The sequence below is a fragment of the Sinohyriopsis cumingii genome, chromosome 1 (assembly GCF_028554795.1).
Source record: "Sinohyriopsis cumingii isolate HCF-2022 chromosome 1, ASM2855479v2, whole genome shotgun sequence".
NCBI classification, from domain to species: Eukaryota; Metazoa; Mollusca; class Bivalvia; order Unionida; family Unionidae; genus Sinohyriopsis; species Sinohyriopsis cumingii.
Genome location: NC_142961.1, coordinates 155,438,493 through 155,460,061, shown reverse-complemented (window position 1 = coordinate 155,460,061; position 21,569 = coordinate 155,438,493). Strand labels below are relative to the sequence as shown.

Genomic DNA, 21,569 nt, shown 5'->3' with positions numbered 1-21,569 from the left:
TTAATACACTTATAAGCAAAGTACAAGTCTTTCACTTTGTATTCTTATAAGCGAAGTACAAGTCTTTCATTTAATACACTTATAAGCAAAGTACAAGTCTTTCACTTAATACACTTATTAGGGAAGTACAAGTTTTTCACTTGTATGTCACATATTAAAGTATATTCCTACTAAACCTAATGAATTTTAATTTTGAAGATGAGACACAAAAACACATACATTACATACACACACAAACCCATGCACATACATACAATCATAATACATACATCCATACACACACACACACACATACACACATACACACACATACATACGTACGTATGTACGTGCATACATACGTACATGCATACACAGCTTGATGAGAAATCGTGTCCTAATGTACAATCATCACCTTGATAGAATGTGTACATGTAAGACGACTGCCTATAAATTCCAGACCTTTAATATCATACACATCATTTAAGTGGCAATTAGTGAAATTAATCCAATATATTTGCCTTCTGCTTTGAATTGCCCACAAGTGAAAACCTCAAACATAATTTATTCTCTGAGTAATAAATCAAATTTTCTTTAAAACATTTGTTTTGAGCTGATTCGTTCATCATCAGGTAAGCCCGTACACTTGAATCTGAAACCATGTTTTGACTCACCAGCAGCAGTAGTGTAGTCTTAATGGAGAATCTGATGACCATTGTGCTTCATCTGGTATATGAAAGTTGTCTGAAAAATCAGGTGTTAACATGTGAATACTGGGATATTTGTGTATTCCACCTGATGCTGAAGAATGTGTGTGTGTAATTTGGATTTTTAATGTATCTTTAACAAATGTTCAGTCATATCACTACAATGTCTAAAGCATGGCAGATTATAGTGATATTTAGCACTGGAGTATCATGCCAAAGACGTGTATCATGATGTCCCACCCAATCACATTATCTTGACACCAGTCCGACCAGTCTAATAACTAACCTCGTAATGCAGAGCACAAAGTGAGGCAGCTGTTAGTACCATTTATAAATGTCTTTGGTATGACTTGGCTGGTATTCGAACACGCAACCATCCACATCCATCTGAGGTGGACACTCTAACCACAAGGCCACTGGAGCAGTCGATGCTGAAGAAAAACATGAGCGCAGCAAAACAAACCATAATTGGGAACAAATTGGTGTAAAACAGGGATGGTCCTGGCTTTTAAAAAGCTGTCGCCAAAAAAATCGCCAACCTCAATATTTTGTCGCCAATTTTCAAAAAGTGTCGCCAGAACAAGTAGTGTACATTTTTCCAAGGGTTAATTTAGTCTATTAATGTAACAGGCAATGAAAATTACAAAAGATGGGTTACTTAATTCTTTAATTACAACAAGCATTAACAAAATGTTACAAAGTGTTACATGAAGATCCGTCGCAATTTTAGGGCTGCCCACTTGTTGAATGCAGTTTCAAAGTCTAATTTTTCACATCTGTACGTGCTGATTCTCATGAAATTCTCGAGAGACGAGATGCAGAGTTTATTTCTGATGTCAGTTTTTATGAGGTTCATCTTACTGAATCTACGTTCACAGTCCACAGCACTGACAGGTGACACCAGTAGTCTATCAGCAGCCCCCCCCCCCATGGCTAGCTTCACAAAGCTTGTAGTGAATTGCTTCCTAAATCCCAAGAATGATCACTGAATGCTGTATAAATTTTCTCGACAAACAAAATATGATCTCCATTCCCACGAATGAAACTTACACGAGTCAACACCTGGCAATATTGGACCGTATATATAAGCATAAATTCACACCCAATTTAGAGATTCTTTCACTCTTGTATTTTGAGAAATAAATAATTATTATTAATTATGCAAAACTGGTTGGTTTTTTTTGTGCTATTTCTTGTTTCGGAGTTTAAGTCTCTGCAGCCGTAACACTGATTGATGGCCAAAGGAAAAGAACAATGAGTAAAATGCTGCACTGGCGACAGACATAATTGTGATTGAGATTTTTCCATTTGCTTTGTATTTATACACAGTAGTCGGTACTTCAAAGGTTATCGGTTTTCTATGAAGGTTCAGCAAAACTATTGCACTGGTATATGTAAAAAAAAAAAAAAAAAACAGAAGATTTAGCCATTCAATTAATTGTATCTGTTCTATTCACGTCTTCAGAAGTCGGTCAGTTGTAGGTATAGTGCGGTAGCATGATTGACTGTATCGCAGCATACAGTACTCAGCCCAGATGTCAGCATAAGCAGATTATGATGTAACAATGCACTGTAAAGATGGGGTTGTCAATACGAACAAAGGATTGTTTGTGTAACAGATTGATTCCAATGCATTGCTTAGTCAAGTTTGTGGCTTCCTTTCGTTCTCCCTTTTAATTTATCCAGTCCAAATCTATGATTGTATGTACAAATTAAATAACCAAAAAGTCTGTCGCCAAAAAAATCGCCAGATGGGATATTTTTGTCGCCAATAAGGAAAAAAAATCGCAATTTGCGACATTGGCGAAGCCCAGGACGATCCCTGTAACATAATTCCATCTGCAAACTGCCATGTTTTAAATTCTTGAAACACAAGGGGAAATTTTCCTATACATAATGTTAGATAACATTCACACACACACACACACACACACACAAACATTTTGCTTTGCTTTATTCTAACTTTGTTACCTAGAGTCTAAGTATAATTTTTTATTCCAATACTAAGATTATTATATTCTGCAGTAAACCTTGAAGTTGAGGGATTGTTTACCATTTCTCAATATCTATGTATTTGCATAATTACAAGCTTGCATATGTCAACTACACAAGTGAGGAATATCAGTCCCACTTGGGACTTTTGTTTATTAACACATTAACCCCTGAGCCAAACAGCTAGGCAGTCCCCTGAAGCATACTTGCAGAGATCACCTAGAGCAGTGTTAGCCTTTCCAGTGCCTGTATCCCTGAGACTAGCTGACAGCAATTGGATTGCAGATTTTTATAGAGGGGCTACTTACAATAAAATTGTTATTATTTTATTTGCATTCATTTAATTCAGCTCAAATTTGGCACGGCAGTTCTCAATAAACTTACATACATAATGGTATAAATTTCATGCCACATGCAGAAATAAAACTAATGCATGATGGTGAAAACAAATGATGTACTTGCCAATTTGCTTCTCTTGCCGTGAATAATCGATAAAATCCATTATGAATTCACAAAGAATTATTAACACCATCAACACATGAAATAATTATATTTTATGTACACAAAAATTCCACTTGTCGTCTCTTGTAAACTAAACATCCTGTGAATACTGTACACAAATGGGCATATTTTATTTGCTCTTTACTTACCTTTCTTCCTAAGAATTCTCACTGAAATTTTTAAAACTAATAAAACACTTAACAAACCTTGAACTATGAACACTCATGTTAACAACGTATATTTCCCAAACATTTATTCAACGATTATTCAAAAGAAAAAAGAAGCTCCACGAAATCAAATGCATTTGCATCAGGGTCTAAATCCGTTGCTGGTCCTTGGTAAGTTGGTATAGCCTCTAGTCAATGTGTGTTTTATCATTTACGATCATCGATCAGCTCTACTTTCATTTTCTTCTTCTTCTTCAACATTCTCATTTTCGTCACTACCGCTGTTATTTTCAGTAGCTTTTTCGATGTCACTATCAATCTCGTCTGATTAAAATCCAGAAAATTATCCATCAGAATCCGTCAAGAAAAAGTCTGCTCCTAGAGGCTGATTCTCATCAATTTGCATCATTTTGAAATCGAAATATTTTCACTAAATCAACTGATATCGAAGTGAAAAAAATTTCCCGCTGTTCAGCAATGTGTGCTCTATCAATGTAAGCTAAAATTTGATTGGTTAAACTGCCTGCATTAGTAGGAAATGGCTTTAAATCGACCAATGGTTTGCGCCGAGTTAACTCGTCGTGCGGGAGAAAGGCCTTGCTAAATACTGCCTCTTAAACTCGGCGCTCGGGAGACAAGCTATGCAAACTCAGCCACTTTAGCGAGGCTCGCGGGAGATCAGGGGTGTAAAGTACGACGAGTATACTCGTCGCCAGGGGTTAATGTGTTAATACATATATACAGGCAGACAGACAGAACAATACCTATTATTTGTCAACCTAAATTAAATCTCTCTTTGACTTCACATTAACCCATTTAGGAATAAGTGACTGATCCCTATAATTCTGACCTAGCAACAAGGCAAATTCTCCACAGCTACTGAATAGAGCTTTTGTCCAGGCTTGAATGCCTCTGACTAGGCATGTATACATTTTGGTTTGGAGGGATTCACACCCTCCATTCTCATTTACCAAATATATTCTGTATTGTTACTAATAGTAACAAAATGTATGTATGGCCTTTCTAATATTATTAACAAGTACACGGTCAAAGGCATTTCAGGTCAAATTTATTTCTCAAGGAGAAAAAACTGTGGTACATGTAAATGATATGACCTGATAGCAGTTTTCTCCCTTACATATTGCTACAGGGATGGTAGTACTTGAAACAGAAGTAGAAGATACTATTTTTTTTAAAATCAAAATGATAAATCAGTAATTCTTCAAATAGTGTTTCTGATGTTACTCTAATTAACTCAAAATTATCTGACCCTTCAATTTTCTAGCCACCAAATATTAAGAATTTTTAAGTTTCATGTCATTAGCAAGAAAGTTTGTTTCCAACAGTGATGAAAAAATAAAACTGAGTCAGAAAATAAACAAAGGAATGTTTTATCTGTATTCAGATAACTGTAGGATTCACTGAATGTGCTATCATTAGGTAACAATCAAAACAGTTGGATATACTGAAGGTGCTGTCAACTGGTAGCAAACAAAACTGTTGACATGCTCCACAACTAATGATTAAGCAGATCGCTAGACATTGTGATCCATGAGCTGGTTAAACATTTGGATGAATGAAAAATAACTTATCATTTTGAGTCAGTGACCACATCAATATCTGTCAAAGCAGTAGTCATCAGTATTACATTGACATATGATTGAAAGTTTATTTCTATTTGGTGATCTAGAATACATAGGGAGACAAAACAGTAGGGGTACATATGTTTGAAAGTTTATTTCTATTTGGTGATCTAGAATACATAGGGAGACAAAACAGTAGGGGTACATATGATTGAAAGTTTATTTCTATTTGGTGATCTAGAATACATAGGGAGACAAAACAATAGGGGGTACATACATTTATATTCTCATTACAGTGAATAAAGATGTGTGATATCAAATGTTAAATATGCTAAATTCTATGCTGTCATTTTACAGGAGTTGTGGCTTCACATTTCTTAACCTTTGGTTGGTTGCTTAAATTTGTTGAACTTTTGTACATGTTTATTTCTGTCATTTTGCATTCCCCATTTTTGGGGATTATGGCACATCATTGTTAGATCCGACACAATTTTGTTTGTGAAAGGTATTCTTGTTTAAGGCTTCCCTGAATACATTTTAGCAAATGAGACCCTTTACAAGGCATCTGTTACAACTATATGTTGTCATTAGCCCTATGGGATGGACTTTTTCTGTTCTCTGTTTACTTGTTACAAGTTTATTATTACTGCCCCCTCTTAAACAGTGCTTGGATGATCCCCTTGAAACTGAAAAGATACATTTGTCCAAAAATCTGTCGAGTCCTAAATGATAATGGTGCTCGTCTAACATCTAATATGTCTACCATCTTGAAAATATTTTTAATGCTACTTTTCTTCTACAAATGTCATACCTATATGGGATTTTGATTGAAAGAACTTTTGTCATGAACATTTGGTTCCCAGTGAATATGGTGCCAATCTAGTGACAAACCTTGGTTAATCCCCCAGAAAATAAAGCCTTATTAACATGGATTTTCACCAGAATTCATACAAATCGTAGTTGTCTCTAAATGAAAATGGTGCCAATTGGTGCTATCTGTGGCTGCCATGGCATCCATCTTGAAAATCTTTCTTTCCCTAATCCTTCTCAGTGAAATGTTTTTTTTGACACGAAGTTTTCATTAGAGACTTCTTACAGTGTCTCCTTGAAAATTATACAATCTGACCCTCAATATAGACACCATTGTGACCATATTGAAAGTATTGCTATTGTTGCTTTTTCAAAATGTATGGTCATATTAACATAGGGATTTCACCAAAAGGAATTATTACTATACATAGCTGTAGTTGGTCCTTGTTGAAAATGGTGCCAATCTTACATCCACTAGAGTTTCCATGGTGGCCATCTCAAAAATCACATTGGCATGGAGATGTTTACTTGGTGCCAACCATACAACTAGTATTTTAATCATAGCAGCAAAGAGGAAACCTTCAGAGACATTTGTTATTACTCAGCATTGGAAAGAAAGAAATGGTCTTGCGTTAAATTCTTGTACATCTTTATTTCAGCATTAAAGTATCAGTCCCTTTGATGTTAGAATTATTGCCCTTATGTCCTTAAAGTTTTGAAGTTGACTGGTGATAGACCTGAAGAGCATTTGTGATGGCCTGTTGTACATTGTCCAGTTGTCTGTGATGGCCTGTTGTACATTGTCCAGTTGTCAGTAAGTACAAGGTTTGTAGGCCTGTTGAACATTGTCCAGTTGTCTGTAAGTACAAGGATTGTAAGCCTGTTTTACATTGTCCAGTTGTCTGTAAGTACAAGGATTTTAAGCCTGTTGTACATTGTCCAGTTGTCTGTAAGTACAAGGATTTTAAGCCTGTTGTACATTGTCCAGTTGTCTGTAAGTACAAGGATTGTATCACTACTTCTAAACCTTTTTGAGGATTGCCATGAAAATGTACGCACAAATTCATCCAATGGTTTTCTTAAGTGATAATAGTACCCTTTGGCCACCAAGTGAAAACTTTCTTGTCAATACCCCTGAGTGACTGGTTACATTAGCAGGTGGTTTTCATTAAAATATCTGGCATGATGATAATTGAGCAAACCCATCATCCTGTATTACCACCATAAGAATCATCCAGAGACCAATTTTCCATTCAATAGTAGCCATCTTGAAAATCTTGTCACTACTTCTTCTAAGTGGATGACCATATTGACTTGGTCTCCTCACCAAAAAACATATGGTATCTACTTGGTCTTTTCATCAAAAGACATCATATGGTATCTACTTGGTCTCCTCACCAAAAGACATCATATGGTATCTACTTGGTCTTCTCACCAAAAGACACTATAAGGTATATACTTGGTGTTCTCACCAAAAGACATCACATGATATCTACTTGGTCTTCTCACCAAAAGACATCATATGGTATCTATTTGGTCTTCTCACCAAAAGACACTATATGGTATATACTTGGTCTTCTCACCAAAAGACACTATATGATATCTACTTGGTCTTCTCACCAAAATAAATCATATGGTATATACTTAGTCTTCTCACCAAAAGACATCACATGGAATTTACTTGGTCTTCTCACCAAAATAAATCATATGGTATCTACTTGGTCTTCTCACCAAAAGACATATGATATCTACTTGGTCCTAATTGAAATGATGTTTATCTTTACCTGCCATAATTATGATGTCACTTCATTCTAAATAAAGGTGGTGCCAATCTTAAATCTAATATGGCTGAGAGAGCTGCCAATTTGAAAATCATGTTATCACTGAAGAATATCATAGATGGTTTCAGTACTGGTCAGTTAAAAAGAAGAATTCGTCACATAGAAGATTACTGGAGATTCGTTATGGTCTGCAGAGTGTCAGTCACTTTAGGGGATGCTTGTTCTATAACATTCAATGAGGGGACATTTGGTTTGTCAGAAATGTTTCACAAAGTTAGGTACAATATTAGCATGACCATTATGTCAACACATGTGCTGATGACATCAAGGAGTTTTACTTAGTTAATTACAATAGTGACATGACCAACGTGTCAACTCATTTATGAGATGCAGGTGTTTTGCTATGTTTATGTACAGTACTGTCATGACCAACATGTTGATTCGCTGATGACATCAATGTGTATTACTAAGTACAATATTAACATAACCAACATGTCAATCAACTGATGACATCAGTGTGTTTTACTAAGTACAATATTAACATAACCAACATGTCAATCACTGATGACATCAGTGTGTTTTACTAAGTACAATATTAACATAACCAACATGTCAGTCATTGATGACATCAGTGTGACCCTAAGTAATAAATAAACATTTTCATAGAATTCATTGTTTACTGTAAAGAGGGACACCTCAGTATTTTACAGCTAATATTCATTGATTTACTCAGATAAGCTGTGACAGCATGTCCATTATTCTAGAATTCATTGTTTGCTGTAAAGAGGGATACCACAGTATTATATGGGTAGTAGTCATTGATTAACTCTGATAAGCTGTGACAATATGTCTATAATCCACTGTGTTTTGCTGTAATTCAGTTTGATGCCATTTTATCCCACTCTTTGGATTTGTAATGTAGGTTTGGGGTGGTGTTGACACACAGACCCTGGTCAGCCCCATGTTCAGTCAACATGTAAAGTTTTCTTTTAGACTTTTAAAGATATTTTTACTTCTATTTATAAATGTTCTTTTCATGAGAGTTAGAAGACCTGAAGTTTGCATCATATACATTTTCTTTGACAGGTGCCCATTCCATCCCAGCTGTAGATCAGTCCGAGACAAAGACGAAATTAAGATTCTGGCAAATCAGGAAGAAGAGGAGACTTGATGCAGAAAGAAAAAAGGTAGTTTACAGCGTAAGAAAATGTTAAGGTTTCAAAAGAAGTCATATAGATTCTGGTCCCAATTTGCTGCCATAGAGTAGTGTTATGGACTGAAACAATTTTAAACACTTGGTTGCTGACCCGACAAAAAATATTTAATATAATCTTGTCATCAGAAATAATTGTAAATCTGGTTATCCAACTTTAAGTTGACCTAATATAGATTCGTCTGTACTTATAATTAAAATATTCCAGGATAGGTGTTGGGGGATAATGTAGATCCATTTATAGTTGTAATTGAAATATTCCAGGATATGTGATGGGGGATAAATCATGGCTTGTACTTTTTTAAATGGCTCATTGCTATTTCTAGTTTGGAGACAGCATCAAGCCTTTCACAATCTTACAATTTGTTCCAAGACTCTCTTGTAACTGTGCAGTTATATTCTTATAATACCAAGTTAATTCAATGTTCCCAAACTCTTTTGTAACTGATCAGACTCTCTTATAACTGCAATTCTGTTCTTATAATACCAAGTTCATTCATTGTTCCCAGACTCTTCTAACTGTGTAATTCTATTCTTATAATATCAAGTTCATTCATTGTTCCCAGACTCTTGTAACTGTACAATTTTATTCTTATAATACCAAGTGCATTCAGCATTCCCAGACTCTCTTGCAACTGTGCAATTCTATTCTTATAATACCAAGTTCATTCATTGTTCCCAGACTCTCTTGTAACTCAGACTCTCTTGTAACTCAGACTCTCTTGTAGCTGTGCAATTCTATTCTTATAATACCAAGGTCATTCAATGTTCCCAGACTCTAATGTAACTCAGATTCTCTTGTAAATGTGCAGTTATATTTATATTCTTATTATACCAAGTTCATTCAATGTTCCATGACTCTCTTGTAACTCAGACTCTCTTGTAACTGTGCAGTTATAATCTTATAATAACAAGTTCATTCATTGTTCTCAGACTCTCTTGTAACTGCAATTCTGTTCTTATAATACCAAGTTAATTCATTATTCCTAGACTCTTTTGTAACTGTGCAATTTTATTCTTATAATATCAAGTTCACTCATTGTTCCTATACTCTTGTAACTGTGCAATTCTAATACCAAGTTTATTCATTGTTCCCAGACATTCTTGTCACTCACACTCTCTTGTAACTGTGCAGTTATATTCTTATAATACCAAGTTCACATGTTTGAAGTTTAGTTGTTCTGCAACCCATGATGTATATATAGATAATAATAACAATGAGGACTTTGTATAGCGCCTAATCTTTAGAAGCTCTAAGCGATTTACAACATTAGACAACACCTGTAAGATAAATAACATATAATGATATGATTAAAAAAACAAACACCATGAAATTAGAAAACATTAAACATGCTGAGAATATTTAAGGTAGGAAACATTATTAGGTCTTTAAGTTTGTTCTTTGAGTCGAAATAAGTGAGTTTTGAGAGCCCTCTTAAATGTAATCACTGTGTCTTTGTGTCTACGTTCAGTGGGCAATTCATTCCACATTCCTAGGCCCTGGTATGCAAAAGAACGCTGTCCATATGACTTTGTTTTCATAGTGGGAATAATGAGTATACGATTGTCAGAAGAGGAGCGTAAGTATCATGCTGGTGTATACACATGGGTGAGGTCGGATAGGTATGTTGGACTAGAGTCTTACAGTGAAATGTAGCACAGAGAACAAATTTTGTGGTTGATTCTGGATCGAATGGATAGCCAGTTTAGGGTACAGAGCAGCGGGGAGGTGTGATCTGATCGTGCTACTCTAAGTATGATCCGAGCAGCTGTGTTTTGAACTTTTTGAAGTTTCTGGAGCAGATATTGAGATGAACCAGACAGAATTGCGTTACAATGGTCTAGTCTTGAAAGTACTAATAAACACACAAGTGTTTTAGTGGCATCAACTGAAAGATATTTGCGAATTGAGCTGATGCGTCTCAGCTCAAGATATGCAGCCTTGCATATGTTCATGACGTGTTGGTGTAATGTGAGAGCACTGTCCAGAGTAACACCTAGGTTTCATACTGGTTGTGTGAATTTAATGTTGGTGCTGCTGATATTTATTGTTTGAGGTAAAGGATGTGAATTAGAAAGTCTTTGTGTTGTGATCAGAATGGCCTCAGTTTTATCATCATTCATCTGCAGCTTGTTACGTGTCATCCATGATTTCACATCAGAAATGCACCTCTCTACACCATGGATGGTAGAATCAACTTCAGTTGGGTGGTTAGGTTTGTATATTTGAGTGTCATCAGCGTACAGTTGGTGAGACACTGGATGATGATCTATGACACTTGAGAGTGACTGAGTGTACAGAATGAAGAGAACAGGTCCAAGAACAGACCCTTGTGGAACACCACAACACAGATCAACTGGGCTGGAGTGTATTCCATTTGCAGATACAATTTGTGTCCTGTTGACCAAGTAGGACTTGAACCACAGCAAGTCTGTATCATGAATGCCAAATACATGCTGGAGACAGTGAAGTAATATATCATGGTCAGTTGTGTCAGATAAGGCAGACAAGTCAAGGAAGGAGATGACCGTAATCTTTCTGCTATCCAACGCAGAGAGAATGTTATTAACTACTTTTAGAAGAGTAGTTTCAGTACTGTGGCAAGGGCGATATGCAAATTGTACATTGCTAAAAAGACTGTTTGAATTTAGATGAGATACCAGCTGGAATAGAACAACCTTTTCTAAGATTTTTTATATGAATTTGACAGTTACAAAATATGTTTCCCATGGGCCAACCATCCCTATTTGCTGATCCTGTAACACTTTTTCCTCCATTGTAAAAGAAATTTAGAATCACATTAACTATATATATATATATATATATATATATATATATATATATATATATATGTATATAATGCTTAAAAACAACTGTCTGCAATAGGAAACATATGTTTTGTCTAGCAAGCATAACAAACTTAAAATTGTTTTATCATTTTTAACTTAGAAACTTGTGTGGCAAAGTTATTGAATAGTTTTAAACACTTGGTTGCTGACCTGACAAAATATTTAATAAAATATTGTCATCAAAAATAGTTGTAAATCTGGTTGTCCAGATTAAAGTACCTAATGTAGATCGATCTATAGTTAAATTGTGTCATCTATACAAGTATGTATATGTTACCCAGCTTGTTTAGTTACCAAAAGAGATCTTCTGCAAATAATGGCATGATGAGTTTTTAAATCACATGGGTTCTGAGTAACAATCATTTTAGAATTGATAGAAATTAGAAGACATCATTGATTTAAGACATGTTCTTAATGCAGAAATGAGTAATTTAGAAATGGATTTCCTTATTCAGCAGGTATCAAGAGCAATGCTGGTCATAAAACAACTTCCTGTAGGTCTTGAAACTTAAAATTGTCTTAGCTATGAAGTGGTTTTATGTTGTTTTTAGGACCAGTTATAGTAGCCCAATGCAAAAACTAATTCAGGACAAGGTACAATGCTTGGTTTTGAAGTGGCCCAGGCCTGTTGTACAATCCGAGTATTCCTGAAATGGCACTGGGCCCAATATCGATGATCTATGTAAAATATCAGAGGTCAATTAACTTTTCCTGAAAAAAATTTCCTTTTCAGTAACTTCTTGTCATAAAATTGAATGCATCTGATGGAAATTCGAAATAAACTATTTCACAGAGAAACTTGCAAAAATGGGAATAACCATGGGTTTGTCTAGATTTAACTAAAACCATAGACTGTATTAATGGCTATATTTTAGTGTTGATTTAACTAAAACCATAGACTGTATTAATGGCTAAATTTCAGTGCTGATTTAACTAAAACCATAGACTGTATTAATGGCTATATTTTAGTGTTGATTTAACTAAAACCATAGACTGTATTAATGGCTAAATTTCAGTGCTGATTTAACTAAAACCATAGACTGTATTAATGGCTATATTTTAGTGTTGATTTAACTAAAACCATAGACTGTATTAATGGCTATATTTTAGTGTTGATTTAACTAAAACCATAGACTGTATTAATGGCTAAATTTTAGTGTTGATTTAACTAAAACCATAGACTGTATTAATGGCTAAATTTCAGTGCTGATTTAACTAAAACCATAGACTGTATTAATGGCTAAATTTTAGTGTTTCTTATTGGAGTAGTGAGTAAAGGACAAATATGTTGTTGTTGTTGTTGTGGGGTTTAATGTCATTTTTCAGCACACGATAGGCTATGCATGGCGGCCAGTATTAATGGTGGAGGAAGAACCCAGGAAAACCCCAGGAAGAACCACTGACCCACGAGAAGCTACTGGCAAGCTTTCTCACATACCCACATTAGCCGAATCATAGACTCGAACCCATGCAGACAGAGGTGAGATGGCAGTGATCCGAAATGAAGAGCACTTTAGACCACTCGGCACTTGGGGCCCCGGACAAATATGCAATATTTGTGGTAGTCCAATGGTTTTCTAGAAGGAAAATTATGGTAGTACAAAAGAAATTTTGGTAGTCCACATTTTTAAATAGATAATCATTTCTTTTTTTACACGCCATTATAACTATGCAGATGGATGCAATGTAACTTGATAAAAGGTTTGAAAATCAAATAGAAAATCTTTCTAACTATATCAGATAGTTTAAGTAATTATGTTGTTTTTTCCTATAAAAAAGCAAAAACACATTCAGCACTAAAATGTCTGTAGTTTAAACTTGACACACAATCAAGTGAAAATCTCATGTATACCATACTGGCAGCAGAATAACGACACTCACAGGTAAGGGTCCACCCATTATAGTGTCTCGATAGACACATATTACTCTGGCCAATTTAGTGCCATTGTGCTAATTTTCTATTATTGACCTGGGAAAGTCATATCAATGACTGCTGTCCAATTTTAATGAACCATTCTAGAAGACATGCCTATTTTTCATACAGAAGTCACAGCCATTGATAGAGATGTAGCAAGCCTGTGAATGTTTTGAATATATTATGTTATATAATATGATATCCCATGTCTGTCCCATATACCTGAATCCTTGCCTGAACATATATTATGTTATATAACATGATATCCCACATCTGTCCCAAATCCCTGAATCCTTGCCTGGACATATATTATGTTATATAATATGATATCCCATATTTGTCCCAAATCCTTGAATCCATGCCTGGACATATATTATGTTATATAATATGATATCCCATGTCTGTCCCAAATCCCTGAATCCTTGCCTGGACATATATTATGTTATATAATATGATATCCCATGTCTGTCCCATATACCTGAATCCTTGCCTGAACATATATTATGTTATATAACATGATATCCCACATCTGTCCCAAATCCTTGAATCCATGCCTGGACATATATTATGTTATATGACATGATATCCCATATTTGTCCCAAATCCTTGAATCCATGCCTGGACATATATTATGTTATATAATATGATATCCCATGTCTGTCCCAAATCCCTGAATCCTTGCCTGGACATATATTATGTTATATAATATGATATCCCACATCTGTCCCAAATCCTTGAATCCATGCCTGGACATATATTATGTTATATAATATGATATCCCACATCTGTCCCAAATCCTTGAATCCATGCCTGGACTTATATTATGTTATATAATATGATATCCCATGTCTGTCCCAAATCCCTGAATCCTTGCCTGGACACAGACAATAGGCCAGTGATTGTCTTCAAGCTATTGTATCATAGTCTGGATGGACTTTCGGTATGGTTTACAGCCTGTCTCAGGAAGCTGCGCCATCATGTTGTATATCATAGGATTCATATGTGTCTTTGCTGTATGATGAAGCTTACAAGCTTCATTCTTTTACTTAATCTGATAATGACTGGAGAAGGTACAGTTTCCTTTTGCAACAACTGAGAAAGTTCTAATTTGCTACTACCTGAATTTTACCCGTAACTCCTTGTCCCATCAGTAGACTGTGCAGAGTCCCAGCACCTATTGATTTCTCGGAAAACAAGGACCAACCCAACTTTAAAAAGTTACCACAGTCTGATAAAATGGTGGACTTTATTGCATTGTTTAGATAGACTGATACAAGATCCAAATGTCAACAGTCATAACTTCTTCTCATAACTATGACTGACATCAACTTTTAGCAAAGCATACAATGAGACATGCCTGTGTTTCATACAGAAGTCAGAAGTCCCAGCCTTCAACAGAGATGTAGCAAGTCTGTGACTGCTGTCAGATTTTAACAAAGCATACAATGAGACATGCATGTGTTTCATACAGAAGTCAGAAGACCCAGCCTTCAACAGAGATGAAGCAAGTCTATGCATGTTACAGGAATATGTCAGTGGTGGCATCAATGTCAATCTTTTGGCAAGCAGAACATGACCTATCTTCACCTGCCATTATACCCACTGACCATGGTAGGGAATGATTTCTGTGATGTACTGAATGGGGCTGCATTACGTACTTGCTATAATGCCATGACAGTGGTGATGAATCTAAAACTTGAGGTTCTCCATCTGCTTTCCTTAAGGAACATCACCAGGCCACACTGACCTCAGCCATTGTCGTGAAACATGCTCTTCAGTGATCAGGTGGAAGGTCGTAAGCAGACCTCCATGGAGACAAATCTCAAACAGATCCAGCATCAGAGACTTCATTGGTCAGGGGGATGGTCATAAGCAGGCCTCCATGGAGATAAATCTCAAACAGATCCATCATCAGAGACTTCATTGGTCAGGTGGAAGGTTGTAAGCAGGCCTCCATGGAGACAAATCTCAGACAGATCCATCATCAGAGACTTCAGTGATCTTTCTTGAACAGAAAGCTGGGAAACATGAAGGGTTTCCTTGGACAGTCATGGTGGTGAAAAAGGTATGCAGGCCCTCAGCATTCAGAAACTTGATTCTCAAGGGTCAGTGAAAACAAGAAACAAAGATATATTATTTTTTGCCTCTTTCTCTCAACATTAGCTTCTTTCCCTAAAAGAAATAATGCCATGCACATGCCATCTATGTTACATATCCCTGTATCAAAGTTGAGGGCAGACAGAGCCACCTTGTTATGAAATGGGAAAGATTCTACTTCGACAATCCATGATCTTTCAGATAATGTTAGAAGGTCTCCAGATCAAATTCAGCATTTCTACCCCATTGTCCAAGGACCCTGCTACTACAACATCCCAAGAGAATAATTCTGGGTCTGTGCTTTGCAGCAGGAAGCAGACAGTCTTCTCTCCAAAAGGGTGGTAAAGATTGTTCAGAATGGAAAATCACCAGGTTTTTATTCAAGATTGTTCTTAGTGCTAAAGGGCAATGGCACACCTCAGTCAGTCGTAGACTGAACTCTCAATCTTTTTGTATGGGTACTGTGTATCAGAATGGAAATCCCAAGACTGATTCTGACACCCTTCTGGAGGTACATTCTTTGTGATTGGCTGTTTTCACTCAAGTTGGGCCCAGTTTTCACTGCTAAGAGCAGGCTGTTTTTCATGGGCAGTTGTTTTCTTCGTGAGACCTTTCACCACTGGGTCTTCTACAGGACCCAGTGGGACCTTTAATGTGGTATTTGAAAGGATCTGACCTAGTGTGAAGAGAAGGATCTCATTTATACCTTTGAAAGAAGGAATGGTCAATATCTCAGCTCAGGTTATATTGTTCAGCACATGATCAGTTATTGTCTTTACAATGAAAATAAGTTTTTAATCTGAACAGTTGGTGTTATTCATCTGGTTGCCATTAAAGCAACTTTTAAATGACTTCTCAAAACTGCTCAAGAAAAATATGACCAAAATTGAAAAGCATCCTGCTTAGAGTTTTTTTTAAGATTTTGTACACCTGGTACCAGTCCATCATCAAACATGACACCTGTACTGAAATCAGAAAGCAAAATTAAGTTTGTAATCCCCATAAATGTTGAACAGATTCTGCTGGTATTGGAAAGAAAGCAACCTTGCTTAAAGACCTTTCAAATTTGTACTTAAGATGCTGATCTGTCATCCGTCGTGGTTGTTGTTACTAAACGTAATAATAAAAAAAACAACAATGATACTTACTCCATGACTGCTTAATATAATTTAATCAACTTGGGCAGAGAGCAAGGTGGCTTGACTATGGAAGATCATTCAGCTGTGTACAAAAATGATGTCAATCCACCATCAAGTATGGCTATCATCACTAAACAAAAATAAAAAGTAAATGACAGTCAGTGATTTCTTTTCCAAAATAGTTGCAAAGAACCTGACCAGTCTTGATTAAAAGCATTCTGGCTTGAAGATTTATAAAAATAATTTTGATCTGTCTTGTAATATGGCCACCACTGCTAAAAAAATAAACATTTAAATGACTTCTTCCAGAAACCAATCAACATAATTTGGCCAAATGTGACAGACGAGAAGGAGCTTACTTACAAAGATGGCTTTCGGATTGTAACATGTTAATCTACCATGGAAAGTAGAAAAACATCTAATAGATTCATCTAAAGAAATGGACTGAAACCAACTTTGATACACAGCATACTATCATTGCAGCCTTTCAGTACTGAACAAAGTGTTATGACTCTGTGGCTTTAAACGACATAAAATAATGAGGTGAAACCAACAAGTTTACTAAAATTCAACAAAAGATTTGTTTCTGTTGAACACAATGAAAATTTAAGATGAACATAATCCTAAATGTACTATCACAAGTTCAACACTGTACAAGGTTTAGAATTAATTCCAATAGTTTTGAATGTGCTGGTGTATCAATAATGTTGAATGTGCTGATGCAGCAATAGTCTTGAATGTGCTGACATACTGCTAGTCTTAATGTATCACACTACTATAATCCAGAATATCTTTGAATATATTCACAATAATTCCAAAGTAGTAAAGTTTTATTCCAAAAAGTCAATGACAATGAGCACTTTTTAATTCCAGTGAGTAATTTTAATAAATAATACCTCTCCAATTAAATCTGAAGACAGCAGTAAATGATTGCAGGGATTGAACACCACAAAAGTCAGGTTGGCCAAAATGCTACCCACAATCATGGACAAAGGTCAAGCACACAATACAAATTAAATATACATTACAAAATAATGCTGATATGTTATTACATATGGAGAAGATAGAAAAACTAGAGAAGCCTTGAAACAATTGTTTTCATGACATATACAATTAACAGCATTGGAAAAAAATGTTTGCAGAATGCATCCTATTGACCAAGATTTCATATCGTACTGTTCTTGCATTCTTGCTGTTAGGTGATATAGACACCCACCTGGGTCTCTGGTTTAAACTGCATAGTGTTTGCATCATTTAAGGATTTGTGCATTCATTGAAGTATGAACTGAAAAATTCAAATGTATAATTCCTGACAACATGACACAAATTCACCCATGGTCATTCAATCATTGTATGAGCAGCCTCCATTAAACTACATAGTCCAAATACCCAAAGTCATGCAATCATTGTATGAGCAGCCTCCATTAAACTACATAGTCCAAATACCCAAAGTCATTCAATCATTGTATGAGCAGCCTCCATTAAACTAAAAAGTCTATATATCTTCTTTCTGTTATAGAGGTATCGTCATGAGGTATGTGAGAGATACTTCAAAGAGATCCGATCTTATCTAAGGAACAAACCTACCAGGTTTCACTTGGTTGATGAGGACTTTGCAATTGACAATACTATTGTAGACAGCAGGTTGGAGGATTTGAAGAGGAAAATTGTAGAAGTGGCATCGCAGCAGCCATACTGGGGAGAGGAGGTACCAGCACGATGGCTCCCCCTGGAAAAAGAGTTGATGAGGCTCAAGGCTTCTGGAATCAAGGTACACATTGACAAGTACAATTTAAAAGATGAATGATAACTTTGATTATTGTATACCTGCACTGTTATAGCAGAATGAGGCATATTGTTTGCTGCATTCTGCCTGTATTTCTGTCCATCATTCGAAGATCCATTTTAGTGATACATATATTAAACTTATCCCATTATCATGGTCAGTAGCAGCTGACAGGTCTTTCATGCTGTAGCTTTACTGGACATAACAGGGTCAGTAACAGATGAACTCTTTCATGCTTTAGCTTTACTGGACATACAATGGTCAGTAGCAGATGACCTCTTTCATGTTTTAGCTTTACTGGACATAACATGGTCAGCAGCAGATGACCTCTTTCATGCTTTAGCTTTACTGGATATATAGTAACAGATGACCTCTTTCATGCTTTAGCCTTACTGGACATAATAGGGTCAGTAGCAGATGACCTCTTTCATGCATTAGCTTTACTGGACATATCATGATCAGTAGCAGATGACCTCTTTCATGCTTTAGCTCTACTGGACATAACATGGTCAGTAGCAGATGACCTCTTTCATGCTTTGGCTTTGCTGGACATAACATGGTCAGTAGCAGATGACCTCTTTCATGCTTTAGCTTTACTGGACATAACATGGTCAGTAGCAGATGACCTCTTTCATGCTGTAGCTTTACTGGACATAACATGGTCAGTAGCAGATGACCTCTTTCATGCTTTAGCTTTACTGGACATAACATGGTCAGTAGCAGATGACCTCTTTCATGCTGTAGCTTTACTGGACATAACAGGTTTACTGCTGCACATATCTAGAAAACTGGAAAGGGTCTAAAATTTTAAAAGTACTTTTCCAGGTGTTAAAAATTTCATTTAAAATTGAGAAATGACTATAAGGTGTTGAAAGATCTTTCATTGGAAACCTTTAATGTGAATGCATATAGCTGATAAATACACTGAAAAAAAACATGCCATGAGTTTTTCTGGTATTTGTGCTGAGACATTGAAAATCAATCTACTTTTGTCACATTGATAGGTCTGGAAGTTTATATTTTCTAGTCTGAAAAAAGTCTGGTATCTTTTTTTTTAAATTTGTGGCAGGAACTCTGTCATAGACTCAAGGGCTGATGGGATAGCATGTTGTCTGTCTTCTTATCATGTCTAGATGACTTTAGATGACATAAATGCCTATTAAGGTCTAATAATGTCACCATGGCAACCATCCTGAAAACATTGTTATTGCCACTCCTTCTAACAAAAATTGATATGGACATGAGGTTTCACAAGAAGACCTTTTATGATACTGTCATTATGGCATGGGATTTCCACCAGAACACTAACTGCCATATATAGTTGGTTAAGATAATGTCATTATGGCATTGGGTTTTCATCAGAACACTAATGGTCATAAGAACACCAATTGCCATATATAGCTGGTTCAGATAGTGCCATTATGGAATGGGTTTCACCAGAACATTGATTGCGATATATGGTTGATTCAGACAGTGCTGTTATGACATGGGGGTTTCCACTAGAACGCTAATTGCCATATCTGGTTTGTTCAGATAGTACCATTATGACATGGGGGTTTCCACCAGAACACTAATTGCCATATATAGTTGGTTCAGATTGTGTCGTTATGACATGTTTTTTTACAAGAACACTAATTGCCATATATGGTTGGTTCAGATAGTGTCATTATGACTTGGGGGGTTTCACCAGAACAATAATTGCCAGGTGGGCATAAGTTCCCTGCATGTCTGAGCATGGCCTTTGGTGTTTATCAGATCCATAAAATCAAATTCATAATACAACTGCACCTACACTACACCAGGTGTCCAGCCATCACCAACTGTCCAGCAGTCACTGGCCATCCAAGCATGATGACATTCTCATCGAAACAGTCCAGCCAACTTTGATTTACGGGGATGTTAGTGACAAATCCGTCCATTTAGCTATGCTGCCCTCAACATAACCTAAATATGGCAGAGATTTCAGTGAGAAATCTATTTGTCCAACAGGCCCTTCAACTACAATCAGTGAGATGTCTACAGTACTGGTGTCCTGGCCCTTGAATCAAATACAGCAGCAGGTCACATGTCTGCTCAACTGTTTGAAAATTGGACAAATATGTGCTGGATGCTGAAACGTCCTAGCTAGTCTGAAACTTAGTCACTACATCTTCAATGTTAGATTTAAAAGCAAATATGTTGACTGCTTCAGCCAACTTCAACCAGATACGATGTGACACATGTATGCAGTCCACGTCACTCAGCATCATCTAACCCTGTCTTTATGGATGACCCTGTTTGGGTCACCATTCTTCTTTGGAGGAAAATTCGAAAAGTTCAGAGGCAGGCAGCTTTAGGAACTACCCCTCCAATTCACTACTCAACACAGACAGGTGTTTTGAAACAATCAGACCTGCCAATGCATAGAGACAATAAGCAGGATATTTTTTTCCGGTAAGATGTGCAATATATTCCAGCCCAATGCCAGGAGAATTCAGTCTAACTACACAGAGGTAGCATAAAACCCAAGCTTTTCCACTTTTAAGCCTCCTAACTCTAAACATTGACCTACCCTACCCACCACCTACAGAGAGCCTACCTGTGGAGGGCTGCCTCCTTCAATTTCAGACTCACTGTATCTCACATCAATAGATTTTCTCCATTTTGCTTCCTGTGACACAGTTCAGCAGTCCTACCCTTCAGCCTCAACATGAACCCTTGAGGTTTTAGCAACATTATGGATTCTTTGCTACCTGATTCCGGTCATCTTCATCTGCATTGATGACAGCAAACCTGGATAACATCCTCCATAAACATATGGTAAGTTCTTTCTTACGCCAAGGCAGAAACAATTTTCCTTCACTTTTTAATCATAGATTTTCTAGTGAACTGGGATGAGTCAGACCTGTCTATTCCAGTTTTTGTCCATCTGGGTATGGACTTTATTATCAACCTGAATGTGAGATAACTCCCTGCTGTTCACGTTATTAGGATTGTCGAACTTGTTGAGTATGTTTCCAACAGGATTTGGATTTCAGCAAGAGAGTTCTTGCAAACATGGCAATAGACT

The 21,569-nt window shown here is 36.4% G+C and overlaps 1 protein-coding gene across 1 annotated transcript in view; it reads left to right on the top strand.

Annotated features, from left to right (window-relative positions):
• LOC149808202 (uncharacterized) overlaps window positions 1-21,569 on the top strand; it is a 176,535-nt gene that overhangs the window by 72,002 nt on the left and 82,964 nt on the right. The window contains exons 7-8 of the mRNA XM_089965715.1: window positions 8,607-8,707; window positions 18,254-18,505. Of these exons, the coding sequence (XP_089821841.1) occupies window positions 8,607-8,707; window positions 18,254-18,505 (353 nt within the window). The remainder of the gene's footprint in view (window positions 1-8,606; window positions 8,708-18,253; window positions 18,506-21,569) is intronic.